Consider the following 20,813-nt stretch of genomic DNA (forward strand, 5'->3'; position numbering starts at 1 on the left):
CAGATGCATTCCAAGTAAGGACTGGAGTCAGACAAGGCTGTCTACTCTCTCCCTTCCTCTTTCTTCTGGTGGTCGACTGGATTATGAAGACCTCAACATCTGAAGGAAAACACGGAATACAATGGACAGCTCAGAACCAATTAGACGATTTGGACTTCGCAGATGACCTAGCCCTCCTATCACGTACACACAAACAGATGCAGATGAAGACAGCCAGTGTAGCAGCAGTCTCTGCATCAGTAGGCCTCAGCATACACAAAGGGAAAACCAAGGTCCTCAAATTCAAAGCGGAAAACACCAATCCAATCACTCTTGATGGCGAAACTCTGGAAGATGTAGAGTCCTTCACATACCTGGGAAGCATCATCGATGAACAAGGAGGATCCGATGCAGACGTAAAGGCGAGGATCGGCAAAGCAAGGGTCGCATTCCTACAATTGAAGAACATATGGAACTCAAAGCAACTTTCAACCAATATCAAAGTGAGAATCTTCAATACGAACGTCAAGGCAGTTCTACTGTACGGAGCTGAAACTTGGAGAACTACAACAACCACAATCAAGAAAGTACAAGTATTTATAAATAGCTGTCCACGCAAGATACTCAACATCCATTGGCCGGATACCATCAGCAATAGCCTTCTGTGGGAGAGAACAAACCAACTTCCAGCTGAAGAAGAAATTAGAAAAAGACGATGGAAATGGATAGGACATACATTACGCAAATCGTCAAACTGAATCACGAGGCAAGCCCTAACTTGGAATCCCGAAGGGAAGCGAAAAAGAGGAAGGCCAAAGAACACATTGCGTCGGATAATAGAAGCAGATATGAAAAGGATGAATTACAACTGGACGGAGCTAGAAAGGATTGCACAGGACAGGGTTGGATGGAGAATGCTGGTGAGCGGCCTATGCTCCTTCACGAGGAGTAACAGGCGTAAGTAAGTAAGTAATGTGTTAATTACTTACCCTATTCATTTGTCCGTAATTTATTTTTGCTTGACTGTAAATATCGAGTCATGCTTGATTAAGTTAAGTTGGTTCACCCTCCTCCATTGCTCTACTACGTTTCATTTCGTCTTGCTTCGCTTCCTTCACTCTGTTTCTCTGATTGTCTGTTCATATCAACGATTGTTTGAAATATATGTATGCAAAGTCCACTCTCATACTTGACTTATTCAATCCCTTATTCTCTAACTCAAATTAAGTTGATAATTATATACGAGGGTAGCTAGCATGTATGTTTGGATGACAATCATCATACGATATAACTGAAGTCCGATATCGGGCCAGTACAGATTATAATTAATTCAATTGACGTTATCAAAAAACCCTACTATAAACGAACATTGATTGGATGTATTTGAATCCATTTTTAATATGTTTGTTATTAGATTTGAAACTGACGTATGTAATTTATTCAGTAGTGGTACTAATAAGTCTCACTGTTAACAATATTTGGGGATAGTCTATTGGTTTCTAACTTGGATTTTATCAACTACATGAATATTTTCGATAATGATAACTGTATTTTAAGGAGCTTTCTTCATATCTATAATTTGACATTAAATTGAAGAATGACTCTGAAAGAATTAGGTCCCACAGTTTACAACAGATTAGATCTAAAGACAAAAAATAGTGTAAAATCTAGCACAAATGTTTATCAGTCTAAGTTAACACCATTTTGTAATACGCTAACAGGGGCAGACAAGGGGATCGTAAACGTTTAGTCATGAGTTAATGTGACAGACTAATAAGAACTGTTGTGTGATTTTGGGGTGCTTAATTGTAACTTCAACTCTGCCTGTAGCTCTTGTAAATTTACTGCCAGCCCCAAGCCCGGGTAAAGGAGGAGGGTTGGGCATGGGGTTAGCGACCCCATCCCGTAGAAAACTAACTCGCTAAAAAACGCTAACCACCATCAAGAAGGTACAAGTATTTATAAATAGCTGTCTACGCAGGATGCTCAACATCCATTAGCCGGATACCATCAGCAACATCCTTCTGTGAGAGAAGATAAATCAGCTTCCAGCTGAAGAGGACATACATTACGCAAATCATCAAACTGCATCACGAGGCAAGCCCTAACTTAGAGTCCTGAAGGGAAGCTGAAAAGAGGAAGGCCAAAGAACACATTACGTCCGGAAATAGAAGCAGACATGAAAAAGACGAATAACAACTAGAAAGGATTGTCCAGGACAGGGTTGGATGGCGAATGTTGGTGAGCGGCCTATGCTCCTTCACGAGGAGTAACAGGCGTAAGTAAGTAATTGTAACTTCGTTGAGCATATTGTATGCATGGATGTTTATTTCCATACAGTGCTAATTACCATTTCTATATTTATTAACAGCTAATAGAGCGAAGACATTTTTCATGGTTCTACGCTATATATATTTACGATTTACAATGAATTAGTGATATTCACTAGGTGTTTGTGTAGCGTAATAGTGGTTATAAAATAATGTTTTCATATGTATAGACTTGTCAATTATTTACTGTTAACTTGGAGCACTTTTTAGTTGTGCTCGACTTATGTATATCCGTTATCTATACTTTAATTGATTACCTGTAATTCACACACTAATGACCTTATGTAGTGACTAAGTTACCCACTGTCCACTGATTTGACTTATACAGCTTGCCCTAGTTACATTAATTCAATATCTATCATCCTTCGCCCAGTTTGCCTACTCATATAAATGCCTAAAATATGCATGTCCTAAATACATACCGTATCCAGTTGTTTATTTCTACGCGATTGGTTGACAGAGGATATACAAAGTTAAGGATGAATGTATTTAGTGAACATCGTCATTGATTGATCATGTAGTCAACAACAGAGACGCAGTGATAAACCCGATTTCAGACGAAATATGAACTCGAAAAAAACAGATGCAGATGACATACTCATCGAATTCGATGCAGACAAAGAATTCGATTCAGCACACATAAATACACTCAAGTCGAACTGTTCAAACTACGTGCCGGTTACTTCTATGCGTTAATTTTGTAAATCATTCATATTATCGTTGTATTATCCGCAAAAGTTGTAGATTTATTATAAGAATACAACAATCAAAGTACTAACTCTTCGGATCATTATATTTATTTAATATTATATATTTATTCACTTCTATTAGTCATTCATCCACTATATCGTTATTGGCGTCACGACCTTCACAAATCACTAGACCATTTCTTTTTAGTGCACAATCCCGCTTCTTTTCCCGTGAGTTCGTCCCACTTTTTGTCACGTAATATCTGTCATATTATACACGCACTTTCTTCTCCTTTCGATTTCATCTCTTAGTAATATGTCAGTGAATGTTTTTGATAAGTCAAGTCTTCATATTGTTCTGAATCGTCCATTGCAGCAATTACTGTGAGATAGATCATTTATTTTTGTGCCCATCATAATCTCATAATTTTTAAGTATTTATAAAGGTAAATAAATCCTTAAATACCTTCTTCAGCAACATTGACCTTATTAATTTTACTAGATTCACCTCTAGTTGAAAGTGCTCGGTCAAGCATCCACACCGGACCACATTTAGTACGCGGTGCTCGCGTCTCTTGCGGTGGTTCAGTTTAAATTTTATACACTACGGCACATAAACCTGTAATCTAAATAAGTATTCACATCTTGTTATTCTTGACCACCGGATCTATTGGCTTTGGAATCATTGTGCAATAAGATGTTTAGTTCTACTGGTTACGGCTTCTCACTGTCAGTTCGAAAATCTCCTCTGAAAATGTCTCAATAATCAGCACATGAGAAGCCATAATCCGTGCAGCCCAGACATTTATGCGAATCGATTACCCACCAGTGAAATTAGAAGTTGGTTGCACAATATCGTGAACTAATTACAGTTGGAAATATAAATAATTATATTCCGCCCTAGCAATCTAAAAGTTAATCACTCGCCGCAAAACCTGGAGCTCCTAGGTCCGACAAACGGCGAGGTCTTGGATGTACAATGGTGGGTACTTTCATACTAGGATGAAACAAATGTCCAGACTTTTCTGATTTTTAATAATTATCTAACTGAGGACAATCCGTAATGTTAACTACAAAATTTAACGATTTCCAAAAACCCTCTACAGTAAAATAAATAATCAAATACTCATTCAGTATAAACAATTCTGTTGTTGGGAAAAATTACTAATACAACTAATGTGAAGAAAACTCCATGTACATTCAGAGAATTGGAGATACAAAAACGAGACTGATTAAAGGTAATGTACTAAGAAGCGAAAACGATAATATGTTATAAAATATCTAGGTACATACATTAATAAACTTAATCCAATCGCCTACAGATATATCACTACATATGCCCAGAATTGATAGAACAATAAGAACCCAATAACACAGTAATCATAACTACAGGTAGATGAAATAATGTTGCTCGAAATAAACGTCTTGCAGCAGCAGAACTTCCATCAGCTACATTTGAATTGGATTTGGCGAATTTCCATGCATAATAAATCAAGCCTATATTAGCTGGCAATGAACCAATGCCTAATGCACAACCAGCCCATGGTCCTAAACTTAGAGCACTGCAACCAGCACCAGCTAAACAAACTAAACTTGATGCTATTGAATAACGTAAAGCAACTCGCTTGCATAAATCCGGATTGATGATAGATGTCATTGCGTAACCAGCTTTGGAATATTCGCTACGCATATTCCAGCTGAGTGCCATAAAGTGTGGAAATTGCCACACATATAACAAACATGCTAGGATTATTGAACCTAAAAAAGAGAAAAAAATGTGAAGAATATTAATAAATTATAGAATAGGACAGAAACTGTTATAGTTTGTTGTGAAGGGAGAAAACTGAGCACATGCACATCATTATGGAAATACTTGATGTTAAATAATTAAGCTACATATTGCCCGGTTAGTTATGAAAATCGATCAGTTTCGGAAACAGTAAACACGGTGTTGTCATTATAATATCTGAGTTTTTTCCAACATATACACAATTTTAGTCAGTCAGTCTCAACGTAGAACTTCGTACGTACGTACATCAGTTCGAGTTGCCATACCACATTAGAACAGAGATGCAGTGGTCGATTCAAATCCCGTAGTGCTAGATGTAGTAAGATTATAAGCTGTAATCAGAAAAATTAGGGTTTGAAGATGTTATTCAAGGACTATAATCCAGTGAAATAAATTTGGGAAGAGAAAAAAGGGATATGAAGAAATCAGATTAGACTTTGGGAGAACACAAAGAGTGGATGCACCTGCGCCATTGCAAACGATTTTGAGCCATGTGATTCAAGGTCTCTAACCATCGGTTGCTTTCATCTCGCGGTCCCCAACCAGGTAGTCTACACCTACCAACATGACTCAATCCACTTGTCAGTGACTTCATGAACTTGTGCCATGTTTTGGTCTGGCCGCCCCTAGCTTTCTTCCAACCTACTCCTATACCACTGAACATCGCTCGTCGAGGCAGTCGGTCGTTGGGTATACGTAACACGTGTCCCAGCCATTTCAACTGATGAAGTTTCACCACTTGATCAATTGATTTGCCATCCTTACCTAGTACCCGTTCCCTAACAACTGCATTACTTACTCGATGGTCCCAGGATATACGAGCAATGTTTCGAAGACACTTATGATCGAATACTAGTAGCCTATGAATATCCTCTACTCTTACGGGCCATGTTTCACTGCCACAATTTTAGACAATCTCTGAAACACGCAAGGTAAGCGCGAGTGTGTTCATGGCACCAAAGGAAGAAATGCAGTTTCTAAGAATTTATCTTGTGGAAGATATTGCTTGACTGGTCCAGAATACTTCGTTAACCTAAATGACATAGTAAACTTCATCAAAAGTTCATATGATAGCACCACTAAACAAGAAGCATGTACACTCACCACATTAAATATCATTTTTGCAAAAGTGGTTTGTGTGAGTTTCCACAAATTAAAAATGGTTTCAACCATCGACTGACGTTGGTCGGAAAATCAGTGAAAACAAGTGGCGCTTAGAAAGTTTCGTCGCAGTTCAGGATTCCATACTAGAATGAAATAATTATCCACTGATGACATTGGATAATAGCATGATGCAGTGGCGGAAACTGAATGAAGCTAGAAATCGAGTTGTGTTGGGTTATGGATTATTTATTTATTCATTTAAACATATAAACGTTGGTGCCACAAAAATTATCACCAACTCTATGTGGGCTGAGATATTGCTCGGGTTCCCAAACTAGAGCAGGTGGTTTTCTTAGAGGGCCACTCGCCGAGCCTTTAGCCTAGAGATCTAGTCTACAAGAAGGTGGGACAACGTTAGATGCAGTCCCATGGTACCCGGTGACCAAGAATGGGTTTATGCACCGTCTGTTCCTCCAGGACCCTGGAGCCCATGTGCAGCATTAGTTTGCAATCAGGGTTTTTCAACTCCCGTGGATGGATCCTTCGTACCTATTAACAAAGTTTAAGCTCTGAAAATTCACTTTTCGTTCTCTCAATTTAGTGAACAATATCCCTGCAGCGAAAAGTGAGTAAGTAAAACTTCCCTAGGAAAGCACCCAACTGCATCACAAGACAAGCACTCACATGGAATCCTCAAGGCCAAAGGAAAAGAGGAAGACCAAAGAACACATTACGCCGGGAAGTGGAGATAGACACGAGAAAAATGAACAAGAATTGGATGGAATTAGAAAAGGCCCAAGACAGAGTGGGTTGGAGAATGCTGGTCTGCGGCCTATGCTCCATTAGGAGTAACAGGCGTAAGTAAGTAAGAACTTCCCTGGCATTGGCTATATACACGTGGCCATACGAGAGCACTTTGAAGGAAGAGAACAGACTTCCCTCACCCTCGTCCGTACCAGAGTATTTGGAAGCACCTGGCCAGACAAAACAGTTTTTTAGAGCTTTCTTAATTTCAGTAGCTTTTTAGGAGATATTAATCCGTGAAAAATTAACTATCCAGGTTCTTTCTATACTAGAAACAGTATTAACACCGGCGTTTTATCTGTCAAACATTTTCATTACTTACTAACGTTAAGCGAAGCGATGACTCTGTACTTGGGCCATTCGACTTTTAGATACTAAGTTTCATGTCCGAATACTAGTAAATCTATTTTCAGCTTGAGCAGTCTCACAGTATCACAAGCCCCCGAATTCAAGTACACGAATCTGTACCTGGGAGACAAGTTAATAATTAAGAAAACGTTAATTTGATTGTTGTATCTTCTTTACGGTCATTATCAGTGCAGAAAAATAACGTCAGTATTTTTAGTAGTGTAACAGACGACAAGGACTATACAAATGACAGCTATATAAATATATATAATCTTACCACACTGTAATTGTCCAGTAGCTGCAGCCCAACCCATCAATGGAGGTATAGCACCAACCCAAGCTCCAACCCATGTATTAACCTGACTAATCTGTTTCATTGGTGTATATATACATGTATACAATAACATATTTACAGCAGCCAATGAAGTAACAAGAGGGTTTACACCGAAATAGAGCAGTGATAGTCCAGATCCAGTACAAGCCAGTGCAAAAAGAGCTGCTCTGCCGGGTCTAAAAGTTTTGAATAGAATTTAGGAACAAAAACTAGTAGAAAATTTCAAATTACATTCATGTTGTTTGTAAGTAGTAATTTACTAAGATGACCTAGTAAAGTATGGTACTTTTTATAAGGACTGAAACTGATTGGTTGTTATTGGGGTATGGGCATCCTGAGGGTAACCCCACTTGCCCATAAGCTTTTATGAAAGTGTGATCTTGGACGGGAAAATGCAAGCCCTTACAAATAAAATTCAAGTTAGTGACTGTCTGGACTCAGAGAGTAACACATTGAGGGTTCGAAGAGAAAGGTACCGGGTTCCAATCGCAGTGTGAACATCAAAAATGGGCTGCAGGTACATTCAGCTGACGAGCCCCGAGTGGGAGGAAGCGTACGTTTTAGATTCGTTTGATGGCCAGAATCCATGTACTCTATAAAACATGTGACGAAGCGTAAAATCGAGTCAATCCGTTCAGGACGTACATATGCGAATACAAACTGATTAATTACAATTTTTAATGTCAATAAAGGGAAAATACAAACTCTTACGGATAAATGTCCTAACTAATCAATTGCATGGTTTTCCAAACACTAAACATCAAAACTTAATGCACCTAATATTAGGTCATTTAGAATGATGCTCTTACTGTAACTTGACTGATAAAATACAGTTAACATCAAAAGGTTAAACAGATATGACATCTGGTTAATCAGTGTGAATATCTCACCCCTATTGTTTAGTCACAATCCGAACAGCCTCGTGGTAACGTCTCTGGCGGTGACAATGGGTAATGCGATTTTGAATTCACTAGGGGAGGATTCGTTTCCTTGAAAACAGTAGGCATGTCTTTTTACCAAGTGACAAATAACACGAAAGCTAGATCGAGCAGGGGCTCCTAAAGATTGCCTGCGATCACTTACCAGTATGATTTGTCCACAGTCATCACAAAAGTCTTTTGGATAAACCTGACCGAGCGATGCTGAAGATCGGTATGCTAGGATGATATCTCCTATCCTTATAATCAATAGTTTGGTTAAATATATAATTTCTGATCACTATCACTTAAGTATTTTGGAATCGTAACATTATGTCCTGTCACTTTTTCTAACCTTAAGCTTTTTACAGTCTTCTCAACTTCGTTAAAATTTAAAAGGCTGGTCTCCGCAACCTACTTAGATTATAGGCAAATAATGACCAACCGGAACATGATTCCAGACTAAATTAGCTCTTTTAGGTATTGATTTCGACGTAGCACATGTCTGTTCTGATATGCATCATCTGCAGCAACAACCATACTATCTGCAATTGTAAATGATAGGTGATCAACTAACATCTTTATGTCTATAGTTAGTGTAGGACCGGCAATGAATGAGTTTGTCAGCACGAAATCATAACTGATCGCCAATATCGACCGGTTATCACAGGGACATGGTGATATAACCTCGAGATGTTTTCATTCTTTTACTATTTATGGATTGAAGTTTTTCATTTAATACGACTATCTGTATGTACTCTATTAGAGGCAAAGTATAAAAAATTCTAGTAGGTATATTTACTAATGGTGTTGAGGAGGAGGAAATCCATTTTATACATTGAAAGGCAGAGAAGCCTATTTATTCGCATTTATCAAACGATATATGATACAATTTGGAAAAATATGGAGAAATCAACTCACGTAGTTAAACCACGAACGAGTACACGGTTTCGTGTACGAGTCATTTGGCTGTCGTAAGGAATTTCGATAATCTGGGGGACGAGAAATGGATCCAACAGAAAAATGGATTTTAACTTAAAAAAAACGAACATCAGTATTTGCTGATAAATCATAGAATTATCACTTAGTGGTCAAATACGATTATATGATTGTGAGTGTCATAGTTTCTACCAAGAACCCCAGATATAATATCCACAACTTGAGAAATCAAACAATTTTTTAGTGGTAATATATTGGACTATGAAACTGGACAACACAGATTCAAATACCATGGGAGCGTTAGATCCTTCACTAATACAGATACGCCTTTCCAATGAGTGCCAATTAACACGAAGCGTAGGTGTGCCAGGGTTTCCTTCCGACCACTTCCAACCACCTAACATATCGATGGTTATCAGCACTGCATACTGACAACTGAGAAGTATCAAGATTACCCAATCCTATCGTGAGAGAAAAAAATCAAACTGCTCTATCTGAACACTGGGAAATTTCTGCCGACTGTAAAGGTAAAAATTTGTCTTCTATGGCTAGTTCAATAGCCAATAGTAGACAAAGTGAAAAGTAACGCGAATGAATCAACTAGTGAACCGGTTTTAAATATATATGTGGTGTGCGCTACGCATTTTGACAGTCATAAGTAGTATGTAACACTGATCAGAAATGGGATGACTGTCAAAAAGTTGAGGTGGATGAGCCGAAGAAAACAGAAAGGAAAATATAGAGGGATTGAGAATTGGAAGATTTATGAATGAAGTATTTGATGTATAGTTTCCACATTTTAACAAAGAACTGTGTAATCTTGAATTAGACAATAAATTGGTTGTCCCCAACTGCGTGTTCTCATTTACTTACTATATACCTGGATGAAATCCAGTTACTGTTTTAGAAATAGAAGTTGGACGGGTTTTGAGGAAACTGGCTAAATTTGTAGGCTTTAATTGTTACAGGTTGACTTTAGTTGGATTACTATTAAGAACTACGAAGCACTAGAGAGCAGTTTCGTCCCAACATGGGACTCCTCGATAGTGTACACTTCCCGTCTAATCAGCGATCTTATCAAGGGTAATGAGATCTCATACAAAGACTTAACTATGTCAATTAGTTAGGTTAAGAACTAATTTGATGATCTTTGCTACGTTTTACAGTGTCCGATTTCGATACCGATATACAATCTTCTTATATACGAGACAAACTGGTTACTCAGGTGGGAAGAGTGAAAGCGGGGAAGGAAGTTTACTGAATAAATGAATCGACATATACACCCATTCACGTGTGTCTGTCCTTTAGAAAACTAACGCACTAATGATGTACGTCTCATTTCTTAAAAATGGGAACCATTTCTTGGCTAATCACGTGCACTTATTATTTGGCTGATTTATGATTGGCTCAATGTATCTCCTTTCCCTTCAGAAAATAGATTTGGTTTCCCGGATTTAGCTGAAGGTGTTAGGTTAGGCGATGTTTTCTTGAAGATCTTTTTACGACCTGATTGTTGTTTCTGTTGCTCCGAATTTGTTGATCCTGACTAGCTGTAACAACAAGGCAACCCAATGATAGGTTGGGTTCAGGTGACTCCTTAATTGATGCATGCTCTCCTGGTCGTACGTGGTTCATGTATTGAGTCAGATATTTCCTTTGGACATTAGCTTCACAAATCACGTCACCAACCCTTCTCCATACGACATTAGCTACCCAGACAGATCCCACTGTCGAACGTTTACTGAATATACTGGTGGTCTTTTTGGTAGTTCATGCTTAGTGCTCCTAACCTCAAGTTTACCAACCCACACCACTTTCTGTGGGCATATGTAACTTATTTGTCACTTGTGAATGATTTCGTACTGGTGTGCCAACTTTTTATACACCTTTCTGATGAAGTTGCGAGGATAATCACTTCGATTTTCCCGGTTCCTCTAATTCCATCATGTAGAAATTTGGATCGATTTGCTCGAACGGCAAAAATTTAATGATAAGATTCAAGCACTTAAAAACACAAAACAAAGTTTTGATCTTTTATTAAGAACACAAAAGAATTTGACTAAATATATCTTACTTGATTGATTGAATTTGCAGCAGAACTGGTTAGTGTAGTTCCAAGAGCTAAACAAATTGTAGTCGAATAACAATTTTCTAGGAATTCAGGTGATACCATACTAGTAGATGCTGCTAAGCCACAACCGACTAAAGCAGTTGAAACAACTAAACCTGTAAGACGAGCCTTTGAAAGACCTGCAGCAATTGATGCATAATGTTTGAAAAGTAGGACAGCAGGTGGTTGAGTTAAAACCAGGTCCACCGTAGTTGGGCATGGTGTTGATGGTGAGAATGATGATGACGATGTTACTAGAGGACTAGAAACCCATTTATTAATTGAAGTGCTTCCAAGTGATTGGGATTTTTCAGCTGTGCAAAAGTGTTTTTTACATTCTACATCAACAGTACTTGTATCTGCTGGTAAACAAACATACATTACCAAAAACACTGATATTTCTTTTAACATAAAACAAACCTTAAACAATCAATAATTATAATTTTGATTAGGCAAACAAATCACCAGCAAATATTAAGATTGGGCTACAGGAAAGACAGATACAATATAAAACATGGCATAATAGTGTGTACTGAATCAATCTAAAATACTTCGACATTATAATAATAGAGAACTACCAACAACAGGAAAGAAACTGTATAAATACCAGTAGTATTTATGGCAGTAAGTAAAAGTTGAAAGTGGAAAACCGACAGATACAAAATGAGACTTTATACATAGCTTACAATGCTATGGTAAATGTATTCGAAACAATTATGTTTGATTAGATTTAAAAACTATCACTGTCCCAACAAACACCAAGATTGTCAGAAGCTAGTTGTCTCAGCAGATAAATTGTGAATATATATGTTCTACAGTCTTATATAGTTTAGAAAGTCATTTTCTGTTTTAGGCTCAATGAGTGTTGGAATGAGTCATATTGTGGTGTGAGCTACTGATGTCGATAGATATAAGTAGTATGTATCATCAATGAAAAGTGGGATGCCTGGTGGTAGAAGGTTAAGATCGGGGGAAAGAGAACGAGAATGATTAGTGTGGAAACAAATGAACAATGAAGTCTGAGACAATTGATTGACATTTTGCAGATGAATAATTTACTGTATGGTTTTCAGATTTTACTAAGAGATTCTGTGATTTTGTGTTCAAATACATTTCATTGTCCCCACTTGTGTTGTCGTTCGCTAAAATATCAGAGGGCGTAGATCTGTTGGTTAGGGTTCACAAGATAGCTGTAAGGTTGAGTAATCAAACTAAACATCAGCAAGAGTATTGCAGATATATTTAGTCTTTAGCTCACTCTAAATCTCAAGTTTTTACATTATTTCATGCTAATCGCTAGCATATTTTATCAGCTTCTCTCAAACGCCTACTTCTTTTTTTACTTTTACCGATACTATAATTCTTCCAACTTATTTGATTTATTTTGGTGTGATAATGTGTAGTACGACCTTAAATTTGTAAGAAGCTACGGGTTCAATCCCCGATTCACACTGATGTGTTAAGCTGGATATCACAAGGTACCACATAAATTGTGGTCAAAGCGGATGTTGTAGGCCTGTAGTTGACAAATGAGTTATATTTGTCCTAAATCCTACGTCTTGACTAGTTTCGTCATGAGCGAGGAACATAATAAAATCGACGATTATTAAAATTTCCTTGATATGTGATCCGTTAAACGTTATTAAATAAACGATAGCATGCTAAAATAGACATAAATTAAGTAGAATTAAAACTTTCAAATCGTATTATTTTAGTATTGCTTACTTTGATCAGTTAATGAACCAGGTAACTGATATGGTAGTGATTCAGACTGTGGATTCAGATCAAGTTTACCACTCTAGAATAATGGAGATACATTAAAACATAGAGGTAATTAATAATTTAAAAGTAAACTGATGGTATAAGAACTAGGAAAATTTGTTCAGTAGTTATGTGACATTCGCAAATTATGCTCAGCGAAAGACAAGATGCTTTATGGTTATACAAATTACAAGATTTGTAGCATATCATTGATTTAATAAATTGTATTTCAACATACTATAGTATACAGATTGATGTACCTCAATCATTAATAATGTGGGAATTGTGGCACGAATATATTTAAGCTCGATTTACCACACACCACGTAAGAAAGCTAGCGATGAAATTGATAAGCAAAAGAGAGAAGTTAGTCCCAATATGGACGGTCAAAGAGTGACACTAAATTCTGAATTTCGAGGAAAACAATGAAGGCAAACGAGACCTCATCTACACAATATTATTCAACGTCTCCAATCATTGACCATGAGTATTGTTAAGGTCCTAATGAGAGATTTCGCACCTAATGATGTATCCTAGACTAGTAGTCAATGGTTGTGTGGGTTGATTCCATGTCATAATCTGATTACCTCTAGAATTCTTCCAACCTACTTCTATCCCAATCAACATTGAGAGTCTAGGTAGATAGTAGTTGTGTATACGCTACACACTCCTCTAATTCACTTAGATCGACAAAGATTCACAGCCTCACCAATCGATTTAACATCTTTGTTTAATGTCCTACTTCTAACCTCAGCATTGCTCACTCCATTTTTTTCTGCGAGAGGTAAGAAATGTTTCAATGACAACTATGACCAAATACTTGCCGTATATGGTTGTCTCCTTCCTTTAAAAACCACTTTTCGTGGCTGCAGATTAGTACATGGAAGGCCGCTCTGTAATATACTCGTCCCTTAGTTGATAGACGGATATCTCATTTATGCTGGACCAACTTCGTTTTTCTCTTTAAACTATTCAAATATACATTGCAATTCTTTTGAATAATTGGTATAGATAAAAATACTGGGTACAAAACGTAATTTTAAGCTGAACAAAATTTAAAGTTGATATAGTTATCAGTGCAAATCATGTGATTATTGATGTTATGATTTATCTATAATGGTAAAGATCCCCTGACAGATTCCTTGTAATTTTTGAGACATCTCTGCTAAATATTGATGAGGGATTAATATAATGTGGAACGTAAAATTCCTATCTGTCTATTATTGTCGCCATTTCAAACACAGAAAAAGAAGTCCAAACTTAGCCCATTAGCTATATGAGGCCGATTGAACAGTCGGGTTTAGATTTTGTATGAGTGTTTTAAAAACAAGATATACATTTGTGGAACCGAATTCTGACTAGTGAGACCTGTTGTTTAACTTGATCTGTGGTCGGAACATTGAAGGATTCAATAGGCAGTTCGGAACAGGTCGAGAAAACCAAAGAAACCATTGTTGAGAGCTCCATTTACAAACAACAACTTCATAAGGGGAAGATGGTCCCGGAAAGAGAGGTCGACAACACAAAACATGGGATACGACCAGAACTCATAGTGAGAGAAATAGGCATAAGTTTTGATGAAAGTACATGAGCAATCGACGCTTTTCTATTGCTGATACTCAGAAGGGTTATTTCTTAATAAAACCTGAAATGAATTCGAATTAGTATTAAAAACCTTGACCTGAGAACCTAACAGCAGAGCCTAATGGGTACCTGCTCAAAGCCAGCCGTAAAATGAATTACAATGAGCAAGCCCCCACTTCAGTAATGTAGTAGCTACGGACGGGACTCATCATTTACTTGAAGAGGAATCACTCTCAACGTTCACATCCAATAGGTTTTATTTAGCCAATGAGTCAAACTTTACCAGGTGATATTTTTAATTTTAAACTATATATACTATAGTCTGATACCACCTTGAACGTTGTATGCTAGTACCAGCACAAAACAACTTGGGAAGCAATTATTCTGAAAAATGAATAAGATCTCCCGTTGTACATTTTCGACATTTTTCTGAAAAATAGGGTCACAGTCAGAGTTTTTCAAAAAACTCATCCACCTTGAAGATTAAACTCTGACATAACTTCGAACTTCCGACTATACATGGTTGTAATAATAGCTTAATTTTATGAAAGTCGATGAAGCCAAAGTTATTGAGATATGTTTAAAATAAGACAACTTTGCAACTAATTTACTTGGACAGGGGAACACTAGATACATATGCGCCACACAAATCTCATTTGATTTGTGTAGGAGCTGTGATACTGTCCGTGTGCCCAAACCGAAGCAGGTAATAAGTGAAACTCAGTCAAGATTCAATGCCGAATATCTGGATTTTAGATCACACAACCTAAAGATCAGTAAGTACGAAAAACGTGTTTGGAATTGATAATTTAAAAAGTTATCATCAGATATATATAGTATTAACTAAAGCTACCTTAATTTGAGAACAGGTGGATAGTACTTTCTCATTTAAATTTCTCTTACGAATTTCGGGCAAAGTAGTTAAAGGCAGCTGACAATAAGAATGTACTGAAAACGTTGTAGGTGAGCAGAGAGATAGGGATCGATGAGTATTAAGAAATAATGTGATTCGTAAGCATCGAAATTTCTTTACGAAGGACATTTGGATGAAACAACAAAGTTTTAATGAGAAGAACTGCAATTACAACAGTCTTCCAGTAGTATTTGTGATAAAATTGGAATTCGAGGATCAATGTCTGTCTGCCGATTACGTGACTCACAGTACTGACGAGCTATTTGGATGATAGCAGGAAACTTAGTACCCAAAGAAATAAAATCTTCTGAATTCGGACAACGAGTAAACAAATGTATGATAATAGTCAGCGAATGTACAACAACTGTGGAGTCTGGAGATGTAGTACAAGCTACAATACACGGTAAATGTATGTGATTGAGAATTTCTTGACGATTTAGAGGTGATGAAGCCGAAAGATTAGATAAACCTCCAAGAGCAAATTCAACTAGACGAGCTTCGCCTTCATCAACTTTCAAATTTGATCCGGATTGGAAGGCTGAAATACAAAAATATGTCAATATAAATAAAACGAATTTTACTGGAATTATTTAAATATCAATGTTCCTTCAAAATGAGAATATTCTATATCATCAATAGCGTATGATTACTACTAGTGAGTGTTAGCGAAATGAGAAAAACCATATGTTCATATGTGCAAAATCTATTACAATGCATCTTTAGTAATACAGATTATCTCTCCTATTCAGCTAAACACTATAGTCCTTTACGTAGTTAGTCAGACATAAGCAACGTAGAACTTAGAATAAATGTGTATAGGTGCAGTTGCCACACTACTTAGCACAGAGAAGTTATCCAGGTGGACACAAAAGTAGTAATTTTAACTGTCTTAAAAGATGCCAAAATAAAAGTACAAAACATGGCCAAAGGAGAAGATAACATAATTCCGAAACTCAGGATATATGGAAAGACAAGAGTCAATGGACCTGCACCATTGAGATGAATTCTAAACCATTCCACACAAAGTTTCAACCCACTGGTTAGAATAACTATGGGAACACCAGCCGAGTAGCCTGGTCAGTCAATCAGTCATTTACAACGTAGGACCAGACACATATATGCATCATTTCAAGTTGCCACACCTCATTAACACAACAAGATGAACACCAAATTCATAGAAGTAGTTACTTCATTGATAGTAATATATAAAAGAAAGATTGTGTATAAGTATATAATACAGGAAGAAAGAATAAATTTGTAGAAATAAAGGTATAAAGCAATTTTAATCTCACAGTTTAAGGGAAGAAAGAGAGTGTGTACACCTACGCCGTTGTGATCGATCCTCAGCCATATCATCCACAGTCTCCAACCATTGGTTATGATAGTCGCGCGGACCCCAACCAAGTAGTATGCATCTACCAACATCGCTCACACTAAAGTTAGTCACTTCAAGGACTGATGCCACATTTTAGTTTGGCCGCCCCTAACTTTCTTCCAATCATCCCCAACACTAGTCAGCATTGAGCGTCGTGGTAATCGGTGTTCAGGTATATGTAACACGTGGCTCAACCATCTCAGTCGATGAAGATTTACAACCTCATCAACTGATTTACCATCGTTCTCTAATACCCTGAGTCTAGCCTCACCATCACTTACCCGGTGATCCAGCAGATGTGAGCAATATTTCTAAGATATTTATGATCAAATACTAGTAAATTACGAGTATCTTTTACCCTTAATGGTCACGTTTTGCAGCCGTAAAGTAGAACAGAACGAACTGTTGCGCAGCATACTTGTCCCTTAATTGACAGACGGAGTTCGGTCTCACACGACCTTTTCGTGAGTTTTTGTGTTAGCTCCGTACTTGTTGGGACATTACCGCAGGAAACGGAAATCCGTGGGATAAGGCGATATACACATTTTTAGGGTCGACCTATTCGAACTCCACTCATCCTTGTGGGAAGGCAGCAGCGCTGTTATGCTGATTGTCTGAATGGAACACCTTACTGCCATCACACATGTGTACTGTCAGCAGTACGACTTCGCACTCGGAACTTGGGTTTGCTGCTTTTAGTTTTACTTCCCTTCAACCGACCTGTCTGGCATGGTAGAACCTTGAGGAACGATTGTTCCAACCACAATAGCTCGATTGGTTCATTGCGATAGGCCAACAGCTAATGGCTTTACAGACTGATGCTGTGCTAGGTTTAAACGCTCCAAGATTTTTTTCTGACGTGCCCCTACGCCAGCAAACATTCCTGGTCGAGGTAGACGGTGGTTGGTCGTACGTAACACATGTCCTAATAGCCACATTCGACGAAGATTTACAGCCTTAAAAACCGGTTTGCCATTCATACCTAGCCTCCTGTATCTAACGTTAACACGGTGCTCCATGGTTCCACCATGCGCAACACAACGCTCTAAGAACATTTATGAAGAAAATACCCGTAGTTTACGAATGTCCTGTTTTTGAAGACTGATTTAGAGCAATATAATAATATATAGTGAACTGCTGAGCTGTATGCTAAACTTTCGGTCGTTAGATGTACACTTTGTTTATGCTACGAGTGATGCAAGTTCCCAGGATCCAGACAATCTCTCTGAAACCGTGCTGATATTTCGCTAAGCACCAATTCATTATGGCTAATGAGGATTCTGAGATAAGTAGACAACGAGGTTAATTACCTCCTACCGTTTGTTCAACATTGACCAAGACCAATCCAAAAGACGAGCGTCTTGGATTTGTATTGAGATCTCGTCATAAAAAGTCAGGCGTTTTCTACCAATATATGCCACTTTCAAGTGGAATATTCCCTCCATTTGGCTTATACTGAGACATTTGATGTATCACATTTTAAAGCAGCAAGTTCAGGATACGTTGAAAGATGGAATAGGAGGGCTAAAAATGATGCAATGAGTAACAAGTGTTCTGAAGATGATGTTACAATACATGCTGGATAACAGGTATGACTAGAATAGGTAATAGTGATAAAAGGAGAAGGTACATTGTCAGAAAACTGAACAGAACGTTTGTGATAAATGTGTCAAATGTGAGTGTGCAAACAGATGAGAATTGATTTCAAAATGTATTGTTAAGGACCGCATACAAAGATGGTAATGCGGCTGAGTGCATGTTTTATGAAGCCATTAGCACATTTTTGTCATGAAACATATGATACCCACTGTAAAACTATACCCTGGCTACCTCATTTTAGGTAGACACGAAGTATTATATGATTATGTAATCAATCAATAAGAATACACAAGCACATGCCTGGTTTATTTTATCCTGCATATCTTTGTTCATCCATCATATTAGAGACGAATCGATATAAACACGGCGAAACTATAATTTATGGACGAACCAAGCAGATATAAGATTACATGTGTTAATTTTGGCGTGCAGCCCATCCATTTCGGCCAAATAGCGTTTTGGAACTTTAGCTGATGTCAGTTCGTGATGAAAACCCTAAATCTAACTCCTCACACTGATTTATAGCCCTCAGTACTAGTTAGTAAGTGGACATGCTCAAAGTTACTAGCGTCGCTCAAAGGTCGTAAATTATAGTTTCAACTGGAAAAATAAAAATAAAGGCAGCAGAAAACTAATTTTGAGATGATCCTAGACAAATATATATATATATATATATATATATATATATAATTAGACTTACCAGCTTTGAACCACGCACTTGATGGTTCTAAGATACAGTCGAAAAAGAGATCAATGACGCGCAATTGACGAAGTTGTGGGCCGTTCCGAGAGTCGTAGCAGAAATTAGCAAGATTGGCTAAAATCTGAGCAATAAAAACTAACAAGTACAAACCTGTTCCTTGTGTTCCGTTATTTCAGTTTGCTGATATTCGCTAACCAAATTCTGTAGGTACTGAAGACGGCCGAAGCTCCCAGGAACAGATCGATTAGTACTTTTACGTTGATTTATGCTTGATATTTTATTATTTTTCTTGAAAACCATGTGACCTTAAGACGTGTGGCGGATCTCTCATACATGGCGCTTCTGGGGACACACCAACATACCATCGAACGGAATAATTAGTAATTTTACCGATAAGTATTTAAATTTGTTTCTGTGTAGAATCCTGCCCTTTAATCCCCGTCAGACATTCGGCTGTAAAGCAAACGCATAGACCCACTTCGAAGTCCACAATATAGTTGCCTCCTCGCTAAAAAAAGACATAAATCTCTTGAACCAGGTACAGAGAATAGTGTAGTAATATTGGTTTTCAACCATCCGAACCTTGAAGACATATACAAAATGACTCAGGATATTTGCACTTGGAGAAAGTTGGAAAAATGGTGAACGCAGGAACGCTTTACCAGCATGATATGGCTCGTCCATGCTGATGTGGGCACTCTACGTGACATTTTTTGTGCGAAGTACATTACTCTATACCCAGACAGAATGCTTCTTTCAGAAGTGCTAATCATCATATTGCTGAATGCAACTATAGGACCAGTTGTTATAGATTATGGTTTGACTTTCACGTAAGATCTTATAGATTGGATGACAAATCTGCAATTTTGGGATTAGGTCCGTTATTCTGGCAGAATTGTGAGTGCACTAATACGAACCCAGACCATAATCCCACGAAGCCAACCAAGTGAGTGTTAGGGCTAAAACACAAATCTTCCGAAGGCAGACTCTAACAACTGTTATTACTGAAGTTGAGTAAGGAGGTGATCTTACAATAGCATACAATATATTAAGTACACTAACCCGCGTAATGAACGAGTCTTCTGCCAGAATATCATCGCCAAGCTCCTCAAGGCAGCCGTCGAAAGATTGCAATTTAGAGAGCGAACACCCAGGTACGTTCTCAATATTTTTCATTAAGTTACCCTCAGTTGTAATGCTCTCCCAGACGAAGTGACCATGGTTCGCTCAACAGATGGCTTTAAGAGGAGATTTGACAGACATATACGCTTCCATGGACTGCGACCGCTTAACTTCTAAACCACTGAGCCAACATTAACACTGCTGGACGAAACGGCCGTCCAGTGCTCCTAGGTTTTCAATGGTGGTTTGACTCAGACTCATGGATTCATACAGTTAAAATACTCTAATCTCCCTAAATCCTCACTTCTATACTGTTTTTTGTTTGAGATCGTAAACTTTTGCTGGTATCTATCTAGCAACTCATATTTCACCATGATCACGCATAACTCACATAAGCAACGTGGATGTCATTT

The 20,813-nt window shown here is 37.7% G+C and overlaps 1 protein-coding gene across 1 annotated transcript; it reads right to left on the reverse strand.

The window, feature by feature from the left end:
- Positions 1-3,201: 3,201 nt before the first annotated feature.
- On the reverse strand, positions 3,202-19,661 carry COX10 (Protoheme IX farnesyltransferase, mitochondrial). The gene is made up of 8 exons (XM_051217550.1): positions 19,429-19,661; positions 19,276-19,399; positions 15,542-16,139; positions 13,069-13,141; positions 11,308-11,705; positions 9,216-9,286; positions 7,321-7,553; positions 3,202-4,756 (listed from the first exon to the last, which is right to left on the reverse strand). Exons 3-8 carry the CDS (start codon positions 15,728-15,730, stop codon positions 4,329-4,331), a joined length of 1,392 nt encoding a protein of 463 aa, XP_051064965.1. The 5' UTR covers positions 15,731-16,139; positions 19,276-19,399; positions 19,429-19,661; the 3' UTR covers positions 3,202-4,328.
- Positions 19,662-20,813: the final 1,152 nt, after the last annotated feature.

Source organism: Schistosoma haematobium, chromosome 5, assembly GCF_000699445.3.
Source record: "Schistosoma haematobium chromosome 5, whole genome shotgun sequence".
Taxonomy (NCBI): domain Eukaryota; kingdom Metazoa; phylum Platyhelminthes; class Trematoda; order Strigeidida; family Schistosomatidae; genus Schistosoma; species Schistosoma haematobium.